The following is a 16,177-nucleotide window of genomic DNA, read 5'->3' on the forward strand; positions in this document are numbered from 1 at the left end:
CGCGCGCGTGTGACTGGTTGTCGGTGTGTTCAGCCTCCGTCCGTCTGGTGCGGATCATGGAGCGGTGCAGGTAGGCATCAAGGGCTGGGAAGAAACAAAAACACAAAGCAGCATCTGAGAGAGACGACGACGAGGGGAAAGGTCGAAAGAGCAAAGATGGCATGCGTACCGGCGCCGCTGGTATGTATCTACCTGTCCTAGGTGCGAGCCGGGACCGGACACGCAGACAGAAACACAGCCCCAGCCGGCCCCCTTTTCCTCCGGCGAGGCCAACAACAGCGACCGCCACGTTCGTCTTGACCCGTCGTCGATCAGGCGATCACCGTCTCCACATGGGCGCCGCCCGTATCAAAACCACTACGCTTTCCGCTAGATATATTCATCTGAGCGACAACTAGTTTCACTGAGAATGGAGTATGGCAGAAAATTATTCATAACAAATATGTGAAATCCAATGCCATTTCTCAAGTTATGGGGATTCATATTTTTTTATGTGGCGTGATGAAGGTGAAGGAATTCTTTTTCCAATTTGGAACCTTCCCGGTTAGGGACGGTTCTCAGGTTCGATTCTGAGAAGACTAGGGAACAACCCAATCATGGTGCAATACCCGAGCTTGTACAGGATTGTCAGACATAAATTTGTAACGATCAAACAAGTTTTAGATAAGAAAACCATGATATTTCTTTTTGCAGGGACCTTTTAGGCCCTCGCCAGGCAGCATGGAATAAATTACTCACTCGTCTGGAGAACATTCAACTATCAGGTGAGCCGGAGATTTTTCGATGCAATTTGCATCAGAATGGCAAATTTTCAGTCAAATTCACGTACGATGCAATGGTTCGTTGGGATGTTCCGGTAGATAACAGGAAATTGTGGAAGCTCAAAATTTCTCTAAGAGTGAAGATATTGTTGGAATTTTGCTAGTAGGCCTTTGGCTCAAAGCCCAACTAAAATTCTGAAATTCTCTTGGCCCATTCATGCACACATGTGAGTGGAGTGAGTGAGGCTAAAGTTTAGTCCCACCCCGAAAGTTGAGAGAGAGTTGCACCTCTCTATAAGGTGAGCTCTTCTACCACTTGTATGAGCATGAGAAGAGGAGATCTACACGCGCGCTCCTCCTCGCTCGCCTCGCCACGCCACGCCTCGCCTCGTCACGACGTGACGTGACGCGACGTGACGCGGGTTGCGGGTTGTGGGATTGAGCCGAGCCGAGGACAGAGCTATGCACGTTGTCTATATTTTTGCTGCATGGGAAAATTAATGAGTCATTAATTAATAATTAACGGACGCGTTAATTACTTCCGATTCTTTTGGATCGTGTCTTCTCCATCTCTCCTTCCGGCGTGCACCGCGAGAAGGGACAGCAGGCCTCTGGAACCCCGCCTCTCGTGATCCTGTACGGGAGAGGGGCGATCAGATTTTTGGGGAGCGCACTCGCGCGACTGCTGGCAGCGACGACTTCTTCCCCGACCTCGGCAACCTCGTCCTCGACGACATGGGCAATAACGTCAACACCGGCGGTGCTGCACCCGCTGCACCGTATGTGATTCTATCCTTCCTGTTCGAGATCGTGGTAGAATTCATGCTTCTAGTATGTGCCCTAGATGTGATATGTTCATCTGGTATGCTAGTTCGCATGATTAGTTTAATCTCTGCTGTTGTGGTCATGATTTATTTTCTGTTCATTCGGATTAAATCTCGTAATAATTTGCTCATATTTCCAACAATCCAAAAACCTGATTATAGGCAATTTACTCCGAGTGGTTTTGCTGCGCATCTGAAGCCGCCTGCCTTTAAGGGGGCGCAATATAAGAGGTGGCGCACGAGAGCAGTCTACTGGTTTCAGACCATGGGCTACTATGATGCCACCAAGGGCAAGCCTGAGGGTGATCTTAATCCAGCACAGCTGGAAGCTTTTGAGAAGATCGATACCCTCTTTAAAGGCGCTCTTCTGAGTGTTCTTGATGACTCCATTGTGGATTCGTATATGTCGTTTGACAACGGCAAGGACATGTGGGCTGCGCTCGAGGCCAAGTTTGGTGCCTTGGACGCCGGCAGCGAGTTGTACGTCATGGAGCAATTCTATGACTACAAGATGACTGATGAGCGCCCTGTTGTACAGCAGGCTCACGAGATACAGTCGCTCGCAAAAGAACTTGAGTACTTCAAGTGTGTGTTGCCGGACAAATTTGTTGCCGGAGGCATCATTGCCAAGCTTCCACCTTCGTGGAACAATTTTGCTACTTCCCTGAAACACAAGAGACAGGAGTTTTCCGTTGCGGATCTCATTGGTACTCTTGATGTTGAAGAGAAGGCGAGAGCAAAGGACACACGTGCTCGAGTTGCTGAGGGAGGTTCTAGTGCCCACATGGTACAAAAGAAGAACTCCCAGCCCAACAAGTTCAAAAACAATAAGAACAAAACTCAGGGCAAAGGCAAGTTTGATACAAAGAACAAGCCATCACATTCTACCAATTTCAAGAAGAATTCTCATAAGAAGGGGAAGGGACTTTGCCATGTCTGCGGTGATCCTAATCACTGGGCTCCGAAGTGTCCTAACCGCTTTGAGGAGCGCGAACATGAGAAGAGCGACAAGTCCGCTAATGTTGTCATCGATGATACTGATATGAAGGAATCAGGGTACGGTATTTTTCCTACCATTCTTTCAGTATTTCAATCCCCTGATTGGTTAATTGACACCGGTGCCAATGTACATGTTTGTGCTGACGCCTCCATGTTTTCTTCTTACCAGGCAATAGGGACTTCACCCGTGCTGATGGGGAACGGGTCACATGCCATCGTTCGAGGTGTTGGTATGGTCGATCTGAAGTTTACTTCGGGGAAGACTGTGCGTCTGAAGAACGTTCATCATGTGCCGTCCATCAATAAAAATCTCGTTAGCGGTTCCCGTTTATGTCGAGATGGTTTTAAGTTGGTTTTCGAATCCAATAAAGTTGTAATTTCTAAGTGTGGACAATTTGTTGGAAAAGGCTATGAGTGCGGAGGCTTTTTCCGCCTATCTTTGTCAGATATTTGCACTAAAGTTATTAATAATGTTTGCCACAATAATGAGTCTGATATTTGGCATTCACGACTCTGTCATATTAACTTTGGTTGCATGACGCGGTTAGCCAATATGAATTTAATTCCGAAAATCTCTACTGTCAAAGGCTTCAAGTGCCAAGTATGTGTGCAAGCTAAGCAACCTCGCAAGTCCCATAAGACTGCAGAGGCAAGAGACTTGGCGCCACTAGAGCTTATACATTCTGATCTTTGTGAGATGAATGGCGTGTTGACAAAAGGTGGAAAGAGATACTTCATGACCTTGATTGATGACTCCACTAGATATTGTTATGTGTATCTTCTGAAATCAAAAGATGAGGCTTTGACTTTCTTTAAAAACTATAAAGCTGAGGCAGAGAACCAACTTGATCGAAAAATTAAACGGCTTAGGTCCGATCGTGGTGGAGAGTATTTTTCCAATGAATTTGATCTGTTTTGTGCGGAACATGGTATAATCCATGAGAGGGCGCCTCCCTACTCACCCCAGTCAAATGGGGTAGCCGAAAGAAAGAACCGAACTCTAACTGATATGGTTAACACCATGTTAGACACTTCGGGTCTATCCAAGGAATGGTGGGGGGAGGCGCTAATGACTGCGTGTCATGTCCTAAACCGAGTTCCCACAAAGCATAAGACCATGACTCCATTTGAGGAATGGGAAAGGAAAAGGTTGAAACTCTCTTACCTACGTACTTGGGGTTGTTTGGCGAAAGTCAATATACCAATTCCCAAGAAGCGCAAACTTGGACCAAAAACCGTGGATTGTGTTCTTCTGGGCTATGCTTTTCATAGCATCGGCTATAGATTTTTGATAATAAAATCTGAGGTATCCGACATGCATGTTAGTATGATTATGGAATCAAATGATGCAACTTTCTTTGAGGACATATTTCCTATGGAGGATATGTCGAGTTCATCAAATCAGGAGATACCTACTCCATCTAGTGAGGAATTTACTGTAATTCCTGAACGCACCATTGCGATAGAACACGTTGAGAATCCTGTTGAGGGTAACAACGGAACTCCTATGAGGAGTAAGATACAGAGGACTGCAAAGTCTTTTGGTGATGATTTCATTGTGTACCTCGTGGATGACACACCCAGGACTATTTCGGAAGCCTATGCATCTCCTGATGCTGACTACTGGAAGGAAGCTGTACGTAGCGAGATGGATTCCATCTTAGCTAACGGTACCTGGGAGATCACTGACCGTCCTTATGGGTGCAAACCTGTAGGATGTAAGTGGGTGTTCAAGAAGAAGCTTAGACCTGATGGTACGATTGAAAAGTACAAGGCATGGCTTGTGGCCAAGGGTTATACCCAGAAAGAAGGTGAAGACTTCTTTGATACTTACTCACCCGTGGCTAGACTGACCACAATTCGGGTGCTACTATCACTGGCTGCCTCACATGGTCTTCTCGTTCATCAAATGGACGTTAAGACGGTTTTCCTCAATGGAGAGTTGAAGGAGGAAATTTACATGGATCAGCCAGATGGTTTTGTAGTACCTGGTCAAGAAGGAAAGGTCTGCAAGTTATTAAAGTCTTTATATGGCCTTAAACAAGCTCCTAAGGAGTGGCATGAGAAATTCGAAAGAACATTAACTGCTGCCGGCTTTGTAGTAAACGATGGTGACAAGTGCATGTACTATCGCTATGGTGGGGGCGAAGGGGTTATTCTTTGTCTGTATGTCGATGACATATTGATCTTTGGAACCAAACTTGATTTAATCAAGGAGGTTAAGGATTTCTTATCTCGATGTTTTGAGATGAAGGATCTAGGAGTAGCTGATGTTATCTTAAACATCAAGCTGTTGAGAGATGAGAATGGTGGGATCACACTGCTTCAGTCTCATTATGTGGAAAAGGTCTTGAGTCGTTTTGGGTATAGCGACTGCACGCCTTCTCCAACTCCATATGATGCTAGTGTGTTGCTTCGAAAGAATCGACGGATTGCTAGAGATCAACTGAGGTATTCTCAGATTATTGGCTCACTTATGTATTTGGCGAATGCCACGAGGCCTGACATCTCTTTTGCTGTGAGCAAGCTGAGTCGGTTTGTGTCAAAACCGGGAGATGATCATTGGCATGCGCTTGAGAGAGTTATGCGCTATTTGAAAGGCACCACGAGCTATGGGATTCACTACACCGGGTATCCAAGGGTACTGGAGGGTTATAGTGACTCAAACTGGATATTTGATGCTGATGAGATTAAGGCCACAAGTGGTTATGTTTTTACACTTGGTGGTGGCGCTGTTTCCTGGAAGTCTTGCAAGCAGACCATCTTAACGAGGTCAACTATGGAAGCAGAACTCACAACATTAGACACTGCCACTGTTGAAGCAGAGTGGCTTCGTGAACTCTTGATGGACTTACCTATGGTTGAAAAACCAATACCCCCTATCCTGATGAACTGTGATAATAAAACTGTGATCGTCAAGATAAACAGTTCTAAGGACAATATGAAGTCCTCAAGGCATGTGAAGAGGAGACTAAAATCTGTCAGAAAATTGAGGAACTTCGGAGTTATTACGTTGGATTATATCCAAACGTCGAAAAACTTGGCAGATCCCTTCACAAAGGGTCTATCACTTAATGTGATAGATAATGTATTGATGGATATGGGTTTGAGACCCACCGCATGAGTTGTCCATAGTGGTAAACCACTCTATGTGATCGGAGATCCCGTGAAGTAGAAGTGGGAGACAAACTGTTGGTCAGCTGGGAGGAGAGTATCCTATATTAATTATCCCACTCCGTGAAGATGCAATACTCTCCTGATCTGCATGGCAGGTTGATACTTATCTTAATGTGTTCCAAGTGGCTTATTCGGGTAAGCAGAGATGTTGTCCTGTTGTCCTGCAGAACATCTTTTGAGGAACACACCTATATGAATTTGACTGTTAACGTCGCAGTCTGTGAGAATTGGGTGTTCTCTAATAAATTCATGAAAGGTCCTGGAGCATGACGTATACGCTCCACCCGCGGGGAAGCCTTGCGGCAGTCCAGTATCGGTCAAGAATTTGTGTGAAACTAGTTTCACAGAAAACTTGTAGTTCAAGGCATAGTCCACTATTCAAGTTGTGATCTAGTGTAGTATAAATTTCTAAGTGGAAGTTCAACTTTATAGTCTCCACTAAGCACCGATATATAAAACAATGTTTTGGAACTAAATGATGAGATGTGCCAATGAGACTTTGGGGGGGATTGTTGAAATTTTGCTAGTAGGCCTTTGGCCCAAAGCCTAACTAAAATTTTGAAATTCTCTTGACCCATTCATGCACACATGTGAGTGAAGTGAGTGAGGCTAAAGTTTAGTCCCACCCCGAAAGTTGAGAGAGAGTTGCACCTCTTTATAAGGTGAGCTCTTCTACCACTTGTATGAGCATGAGAAGAGGAGACCTACACGCGCGCTCCTCCTCCTCGCTCGCCTCGCCACGCCACGCCACGCCTCGCCTCGTCACGACGCAACGCGACGCGGGTTGCGGGATTGAGCCGAGCCGAGGACAGAGCTATGCACGTTGTCTATATTTTTGCTGCATGGGAAAATTAATGAGTCATTAATTAATAATTAACGGACGCGTTAATTACTTCCGATTCTTTTGGATCGTGACGACTCGGACGTGGGGTTTACTCCCACGATCTACCCGGCCCGCACTATATAGTCAGGCAGACGTCCACCCTAGCCGTCACCGCTTCGTCTGGTTTCTCACCACCGTTTCAGATCATTGCGCCGCCAAGCAAGTCTTCTCCATCCCTCCTTCCGGTGTGCACCGCGAGAAGGGACAGCAGGCCTCTGGAACCCCGCCTCTCGTGATCCTGTACGGGAGAGGGGCGATCAGGTTTTTGGGGAGCGCACTCACGCGACTGCTGGCAGCGACGACTTCTTCCCCGACCTCGGCAACCTCGTCCTCGACGACATGGGCGACAACGTCAACACCGGCGGTGCTGCACCCGCTGCACCGTATGTGATTCTATCCTTCCTGTTCAAGATCGTGGTAGAATTCATGCTTCTAGTATGTGCCCTAGATGTGATATGTTCATCTGCTATGCTAGTTCGCATGATTAGTTTAATCTCTGCTGCTGTGGTCATGATTTATCTTCTGTTTATTCGGATTAAATCTCGTAGTAATTTGCTCATATTTCCAACAGATATTCCTCTGGTTTCTAAATAGAGGAGTCATCATAACTAGAGATAATCTGGCACGATGCAACTGACATGGTACCAAGACATGTGTCTTTTGCCAACATGACAAGTCTATTAAACACTTATTTTTTGAGTGCAAGTTCGCTCGGGCAGCTTGGGCCATAGTTCAAGTAGCTTAAAATTTATACCCCCCACGTAGTGCACGTAACATGTTCGGCAACTGGTTGCGGGATATTGATAAACAATTTTCTACACATATTCTTGTGGGGCGGCTGCCTTATGCCGGGCATTGTGGCTTACCAGAAATGATGTGATTTTTAATAATAAATGTGTCTCATCTCCTATGCAGATTATTCATATTTGTACACGATGGCTCCGTACTTGGTCTATCCTGCAGAGCCCGGAGGACATGGACCTTTTTATGATGGCGTCTACACGGCTGGAGCGTACAGGCAGGGAGGTTTTCTACTCCCATGGATGGCGGTGTGATCTCCGGTAGGATCTGCCACTCCTTAGGCTGGACCTGATTTATTTTCTTAGCCGTGAATCGAATTTTACTTTTGGGTACTTTGGACTTTTTGGCTGTGTGCATCAAGCTATGCAGAGGCCGGGCTTTCTTTCGATGCGATTGTATCACCTCGATATATCTATTCAACGAAATGTCCTTTATCGAAGAAAAAAACTAGTTTCAAACCAGGAAAATACCATAGAGCATCTTCAGCCACACCCTCAACAGGCTCCCAAGACGTCTTTTCTTCCGCCAGCGCAAAAAGAAATCCCCCGGTCACGCCCCCAGAATGCCGAATTACGCCAGTTTGGCTCTTTTTTTGCCCGGCGACCCCAGGCCGAACCCAGCGCACTAGAGGGCATTTGGGGGCTCCGGCGGAAGAAAAAGTGGCGTGTGGGCCACCACTGTCAGGTGAGAAAAGCCTTTTCCCTGCTCAGATTTGACCCACGCGCGGCGGGACGACACTTCCCTTTTTGCTGCCATGCCGATCCCGGCGCCACCCACATGCGCATATGGAGCTCCCGGTGATATACATGAAGGCTATAGACGCATGTCCGAGTCCATCACCATTGAGTTTTTGTACAAGTTCTGTAGAGCAATGATGAAAGTGTTTGGACCATAATATTTGCGATCACCCAATGTTGAAGACATTGCTCAGATCCTAGCACATAATGCAGCAAGAGAATTTCCTAGGATGCTTGGAAGCATCGACTATATGCATTGGGATGGAAAAATGGTCCATTTGATTGGCAGGGGATGTACAAAGGCGCCAAAGGAGCTTTGCAGTGTGTTACTTGAGGCAGTGGCTACACAGGACCTCTGGATTTGACACTCCTTTGGTATGCCAGAAACTCACAATGACATCAACGTACTGCAATGCTCGAATGTCTTTGCCAAGCTTGTTGAAGGTCATGCTCCTCCGGTGAACTTCGAGATCAATGGGGCTACAACAAGGAATACTGCCTAGCAGATGGCATCTATCCGAGATGGTCCATATTTATGAAGACTATCTCAAACCCTATGCCAGGAGGTAAGATCTCCTACTTTGCTAAGTGTCAGGAGGCTTGCAGGAAGGATGTCGAGCGGGCATTTGGTGTGCTCCTATCTCGATTTGCCGTCGTCCGGTACCCCGCTCTGGCCTGGTCGAAATCTCAGATATGGAAGGTGATGAATTCTTGTGTCATCTTGCACAACATGATCATTGAGAGTGAGCAGGAAGAGCCAGTGTTTAACATTGAACCAATTTCAGGCAAGGTCCTCTTGCAATTGTTGATCACCAAGTACCGGTAGCATGGGCTGCCTTCCTCAATATGCGTCAGGAGATCCGAGACCCACACATGCATCAAGAACTGCAGCACGATCTGGTGGAGCACCTGTGGAGGCTCAAGGGCAACGCCTAGTTCAATGTGTTTTAATTTGTGTTCGAATTATGAGCTTGCTTCGTTAAACTATTTGATTTGTATTGATTTCTGTGATGAACTATGTGATAAAAAATAGTTTTGTTGAATTTGTGTCGAAGTGTGCCGAATTTGGGCTGAATTTGAGTTTGAACTCGGCGGCTGGGGGCGAACTTGGGGGACGGCTGGGAACCGGAGCCCCCCCCCACCACACACACACCGATAATATCGCCGGTTAGCCCCCAAGAGGCGCTATTCCAAGCCCTTGGGGGCCGAATCGCTAGAGATTCTCTTAGCCCGATCCTCAAATCGCCCGCTTAAATTTGGATCGCAGGGTCCGGACCACGAAAGCTATCCAACAAGGATTTGTATCTGTCCGTAGGCAGTAGGATGCACTTTCTTTTGCAAAGCGGAGACAAACATGGGGTTTTGCAGCGTTCGGACAACATCCACGCCCACTTCTGATCACCCAGACCCACCCGAACCCCTCCTCCCTCGCAGCTCCACATTGAAGCCGGCCTAGAGAAGACGTGGCCTCTCACTGCCCCGTCATTAAAGCGGCGCGCCGGCCGAGGGCGCCGCCCATGAAGTGTCCTTGGTGTCCGCGTCTGTTCAATGCCGGAGATACGTTACTGGACGGGACATACGAATATCTACCACCTCCGTTTAATGCCCTGTCCGTTTGTATGCCGTCATTAAATAGGCCCGCCGGCCGAGAAACCCACTGCGGCGCCACACATTGACACACCCAGACTCCTAGCCTCAACAGAATCTGCTATTTAAAGGCGGGCACACCTGGGTAACTCCACACCACAACATAAGTCGCTCCCCATCCTCCTTCCTTACACCACATCCGCCATGACTGCGGGCGGCGAAGCTCTGTGGAATAGCCTTTCCACAGAGATGAAGCACGAGATGACCGGCCTTGCGGTCGCCTGGCAAAGCAGTCGTGCCAGGCGGATCGAGGCCGGCTTGCCCCCAACTCGCCTGAGGTCTCCGACGACAGGGACAACCCCATGATGGAGATGGGCTCCGATGACAACGCACCGACGCCCTCGCCCGTGCACGCCAGCTTCACCGTGGAGCAGACGCATGCGCACTAAACGTCGCCAATGGTGGAGGTGCAGCCAGCGCCAGCACCTATATGTCGTTGTTGCAGCAGGCGCAGAAGTAACAGCAGTACAACTTGTTCCTCCTGGAGCAGCACCGGCTCGCAAAGGGCCAGATCGACGATGAACACATGAGCGAGGAGGTTGCGGTGGGCATGGCTGCGGTGAACCCCAACTTCATCGCGGTGCAACGTGTGGTCTACGAGGCCGGCCGCGCTCAAGCTGCCACTCGCCAGGAAGCGGCCACCGCGGAGGCGCGGCTCTAGATGGTCGTGGAGGAGAACAACGCCAGCTGCGCCTCATACGCGCCGCCGCCGAACTACCCGACGGCCCAGTGGGACGATAATAGTGCGGGTGGCACCATTTCCATCGCAGACCTCACGTCCACCGGTGACGGACAGATCGCGGACTACTCGAGGAGGAGTAGGGCATGGGAGGCGACATGGCTTATGTCTCATGTAGGTCGGTCGGTCTCCTATATTTTACTTTTCCTCGCTGGAGACCGCACCTTCACTTCACGAGTCTTATCGCGAACTCTCATGGAGACGACAAATGGAGGGGGTGGTGTAGGAAGGGAACAACAAGGACTTGGACGTCGTCGATCGCCGTTGTTTTTTTTCCTTCTAAATGTAATGAAAACATGTCATGTTTGCATGACTGTCGCCCGCTTTTGTAAATTATATGTAACTTTGAATGAAAGCTGCCCATGTTTACATGATTTTTGTCCAATTTAGGCGAGGCCGAGGAGGAGGCGCGCCAAGCCGCGGCTGCACAGGCAGCCGCACACCCCCCGCGCCGGCACTGACTGCGCCGGCACAGCACGACATGACGGCGCTCTGGAACACGGCATTCGTCTGTGTCGGGCCGGCGCCGACGCTCATCGACCTCACGGATCCCGAGGACGACGCCGCCGCCGCCTAGGGCAACGCGCCGCCTCGTAATTTAGGCTGTTTTCTTTTTTTAAAATGCAAATGTGGACGCGTGGACTCTCGCTTTCGTGGCCGACTTTAATGTTTAATTAATGTTGTTTTTCTTTTTTTAATATGCATGCGTTTATTTTTTTGGCGGCGTTAAAATGGGTCTCAGGCCAGTGTTGGGCGCACGATCCAAATGAGAAAGCGGGCATCTGTGTCCGTCTGGTCGATCCAAACAGACAAAAAGCAAACAAAATCATTATTCGTTTAAATCGGCCCGTTGGAGTTGCTTTTAGTCTGGACGATAGTTGAAATGTATGGTACCCCTTTGTTGAGATGGACGGACGCCGGAGAAAATTTGTGATCGTAGATGCCCTTCCACCACGCCATTACGAATCACTGTACGTATCCCGCACATCATTGGGCAAAATCCATGGCCGTCCCGGTTCAAAAGTTACCACCGCCGGTCCGGCGAGCCCGACCCGGGCCCCGCTGCCGCGCCGCTCCGCACGGAGACCAAGCGCCCACCATTCTCCAAAAACACGCAGCCCCCTCCGCGCTACCGTTCCAACTCCACACTTCTCCTCCTCTCCTCTCCTCTCTTCTCCCCGCCTCGGATCCCCTTTCCTTTCCTCCCGCCCTCGGCCGCGGCGCGCGACGCCTCCGCCCGGCCCGTCCCCCGGATGGGGTACCTCTCCTGCCGGGCGGACTCGTCCGCGGCGACGTGCCGCTCCATCACGGCCATCTCGCCGCTCCCCATCTCGCGCCGCTCACGGCCCCCCGCCGCCGCAGGGCTGCCGCCCGCCGCCCCGCCGGAGATCGAACGCTTCGCGTACGACGACCTGGAGGCCGCCACGTCCCGCTTCGCCGACGCCGCGCTGCTCGGCCGGGGCAGCCACGGGGCCGTCTACAAGGCCGTGCTCCCCTCGGGCCGCGCCGTCGCCGTCAAGCGGCCCTCCCCGCGCCGCGCCGAGGTGGACAACGAGATCCGCATCCTCTCCTCCGTGCGCGGCCCGCGCCTCGTCAACCTCCTCGGCTACTCCGACCCCGGCCCGGGCCCCGACCCGCTGCGCCGCCCGCGCCTGCTCGTCGTCGAGTACATGCCCAACGGCACGCTCTACGACCTGCTCCACTCCAACCCGCGCCCGCCCGGCTGGCCCCGCCGCGTCCGCCTCGCGCTGCAGACCGCCAGGGCGCTCCGCGCGCTCCATGACGCCGAGCCCGCCGTCATCCACCGCGACGTCAAGTCCGCCAACGTCCTGCTCGACGCCCACCTCGACGCGCACCTCGGCGACTTCGGCCTCGCCCTCCGCGTCCCCAAGCGGGACGGCGGCCCCGGCAATGCCGCCACGCCGGCGCCCGCGGGCACGCTCGGCTACCTCGACCCGGCCTACGTCACCCCGGAGAGCCTCAGCACCAAGACCGACGTCTTCAGCTTCGGGATCCTGCTGCTGGAGATCATGAGCGGACGCAAGGCCATCGACGTTCAGTACTCGCCGCCCTCCGTCGTCGAGTGGGCGGTGCCCCTGCTACGCAAGGGGAAGGTCGTCGCGCTGTTTGACCCACGGGTGGCGCCGCCCCGCGACCCAGTCACTCGGAGGGACCTGGCTTCGCTGGCGGCGAGCTGTGTGCGGTCCTGCCGGGAGCGACGGCCTTCAATGGCTGACATTGTTGAGCGGCTCGCCGTCATCAGCAAGGCGGTGTCTGCCAAGGTGTGGAACGGGATGGCGGTGGTAGGGAACCCTTGCGCCATTGTTGATGTTCAGAAGACCATCTCGAAGCGAGCTGCTGCATCGGAGAAGGAATCGACTTCAGCATTGGCATTTGATGATGATGATAAGGAGGCAGATGCGACCTTGGAGGAGCTGGTGCCGCTGGTGGGTGCCAAGAAACCACCACGACCGTTGAAGAACGGAAAGGTGTTCTCTGAGGCAGGGGATGGTGAGAGGAGAAATCTATTGGAGCTGATGGCTCGGATTGATGGTGTTGCTGGCCAAAGATTTGGCATCAGTCGGGCAAGAACAGTGCGCGGCACTAGTGATCTTATACAAAAGGATGCAGTCTTGATCCTGAGGAGGAACCAAACCGTAAGAGTGGTTGAATCAGAGGCACTCGGTAAAGTTGAAAGGGTTTCGTGTTTAGATGCAAGCATCAAGCATAAACCTGCAAAAGAATTTCAAGAGAAACCAGAGAAAATGCAAGACAAGGCCGATGGAGTGCAAGAGAGAGCAGAGAAAATCCAAGAGAAGGAAGGCAAAATCCAAGAAAATCCAGGGGAAATTGGTAAAGTTGAGAATATCCAAGAAAAGACGGGGCAAATCCTTGACAAAGCTGAGAAAATCGAAGAAAAGACAGGGCAGATCCTTGACAAAGCGGAGAAAATCCAAGGCACGCCGGAGAAAGTCCAAGAAAATGAAAGAAAAATCCAAGAGCACACGGAGGTAGTCCAACACAATGTGGAGAAGATCCAAGACAAAGCAGAGAAGATCCAATGCAAGTTGAAACAAAGTTAAAATCACACAATTATTCTGAGGCCAGCTTGATGAATTATTGTTGGCAGTCGATCTCAAGGACAAAGCTCATCAAGTCATGAGGTACCACCACCAATCTTACTCTTCTGGTGCTGGGATGGTAATATCTGATCCATCCAAATAGGATGGCCTGGCTGTGACTTGTGATGATTCACCAGTAAGACCTAGGAATTCAAATCCTAGCTAGGTGGTCCGTCATTTGCAGCATTACCACTGTGCCAGCAATGTTATCAAAGGTCACATGGTACTGGTACTGTCAAAACTCTGAAGCCTGAACGACAACACAGTCCAGCACGTCGTGAGATGATGATACAGCACTTGGGTGCTGTTAATGCAATCCACACTACGTGTAAGCAACTGATGTTCATTTTGCCGCTTCAGATCAAATCATGTGGAGCTTCAAAATGGACATCCGTTGAAGGCATGCATGCCTTAGTTGAAATAGATTGTTGTTGTAGCTTTTGTGCAGCTTCCTTGATTCTTTTTCCTGTGTCTGCGTACAAGAATCAACAAGTGCCCCATTGATTGATTTGTATGTAAACAGGACGGCTGATGAAGTGGATGTTAAGAGGGAAAAAAAATTATTTTGACATTTCCATCTTATCTTGAGGAGGTACATAAAGAACTGCCACCCTGCTATGCTCTTACTCTTCCATGTGCTCGGCGTGCAGTGTGCTACAGTGTTATACTGCTAATGGCAGTGCTGTATTTTATTGCCTGTGTCGACCAAGATTTTTTGTCCAAAAGGACCCCCTGCCGAACAAGATTTTTTGTCCAAAAGGACCCCCTGCCGAACGCTGTTGTCAAAAAGGACTATTTGCAGATAAAAACGTCAAAAAGGACCCCCCACTAGTGGCGGCAGGCGCGGCAGGCGACACGTGGCACCTGCCGCCACGCCAGGAGGCGGCGGGCCCTGCCGCCACCGCAGGAGGCGGCCGCGCGGTGCACAACGGGTTCTTGCACAGTGCAGTAGCTGGGACGGAACGGGCCAGGAGCGGTGGGCCCGGCCGCCACTAGGTGAGGCGGCGAGCTCTGCCGCTGTCGCTCCCCGTCCGACAGCCTCAGCTGCGCGCAGGCCGAGGCGTGGGCCAGGCCGCCATCGGAGGAGGCGGCATCTTTCTTCACTCCCGACGCATTTTCCTGTTGCAGATGGCGCTGATTCCCGTGTGCAACAGCGACGCTGACGGCGGTGATTCCCACGAGCGGGAAAATGCACGCTGATGCTTCTTTCGCCCAAGAATCAGTCCTGCTTTAGCTTCTTTTGCCTCAGCGGATAGGACCGCACTGTGAGAATCGCTCTGGCTATTGCTTGAGCGGATGCGACGGCATCAGTCACTCGCTGCGGGAATCCAATACTGCGGGAAGCTGTTGTGCCGACACTACAGGGATCCTAAAATTTACCGCTTAATTTTCTCGCCATTATTTATCGTCTGGGCTTATAAAAGGAGACACCGAGGCTCTCGTCCAGCCATCCTTGAAATCGCCACTGCGCAAAGTGTGTAACACATTTTTTCAGTCGGTATGAGTTTGCCTTGCTCGGATCAAAGCATTAGGCCGAGGAAAATGAAGAATGCAAGTTTGCCTCCGGGGGTGGCAATCCTGCGGTGTTGGTGTGGCGATCTTTACAAGGTGAAGGAGGTTACGGATTTTTCAGATTGGTTGGGCATGAAGTTTTTCATGTGCGCCAATTATGAGGAAGATCCACCCATAGCTATTTCAGAGTACGACAAGCCTCCGGTATGCTTTAACCATCACAAATAGATATTGTTGGTATTTTGATAGATTCTTTAATAACATTCTGGTTTTTCGTTGTAGTCTCCTCCGCCTCTGTGCATGTACTATCCTTGGATTGACACGGAGATGCCGGCTTGGGCAGTGACTGAGATTCGTGAAAGAAGTCGCCTTGCGTGGAATAGTTTCTATGCGGAAGAGCGGCGCGAGAAGGCGGAAGCTGAGGAGAAAGCAGAGCAAGAGAGAGAGTTAAAAGAATACTATGCGGAGCAACACTGGTTTTTTCAGGATTTAGGAAAGAAAAACAGGGAAGAGGCTCGTCGCATGGAGGAGCAGGAACGACAGCGAAAGGAGACTCGTGAGGCGGAGAGGCAGAGAAAGAAAGAAAGGGCTCGTCAGGCCAAGGCAGCAGAATAAGGTGGCGATGGAAAAGGAAAATATCCACGTTGGACTCAGTAGATTCCTGTGGTAGTATTTTAAATTTTGCAATCATTTGTATCTTTATTTCTGCAGTTTAATGTAGCTTCATTTCAGTAGTTAAATGTAGCTTTATTTAAATTCTACGATGTATCTTATTTTCAGTTGTACCTTGTCGTGTTGTATCTTATTTTCAGTTGTACCTTGTCGTGATGGAAAAAATATATAGTTTTAGAATAAAGTAGTGGCATTTTCTTTCCCTCCACTAATTATTGAACATCGTGCAACAACTATAAAATGAAATTAAGATAGAACATAATGCCTTACAATAAGAGAGTACAAACTAATAATGCAAGTACA

At 50.1% G+C, this 16,177-nt stretch overlaps 1 protein-coding gene across 1 annotated transcript; it reads left to right on the forward strand.

Moving 5' to 3' along the window:
• Positions 1-11,529: 11,529 nt before the first annotated feature.
• LOC125516161 (serine/threonine-protein kinase-like protein At3g51990) lies at positions 11,530-14,259 on the forward strand. Its single transcript, XM_048681648.1, has one exon. It carries the CDS (start codon positions 11,822-11,824, stop codon positions 13,649-13,651), a length of 1,830 nt encoding a protein of 609 aa, XP_048537605.1. The 5' UTR covers positions 11,530-11,821; the 3' UTR covers positions 13,652-14,259.
• The last annotated feature ends 1,918 nt before the right edge of the window (positions 14,260-16,177 follow it).

This window comes from Triticum urartu, chromosome 1, assembly GCF_003073215.2.
Source record: "Triticum urartu cultivar G1812 chromosome 1, Tu2.1, whole genome shotgun sequence".
In the NCBI taxonomy this organism is placed as follows: domain Eukaryota; kingdom Viridiplantae; phylum Streptophyta; class Magnoliopsida; order Poales; family Poaceae; genus Triticum; species Triticum urartu.

Coding starts and splice junctions, on each gene's coding strand:
- LOC125516161 (XM_048681648.1), top strand. CDS start 11,822: ATGGGGTACCTCTCCTGCCGGGCGGACTCGTCCGCGGCGACGTGCCGC.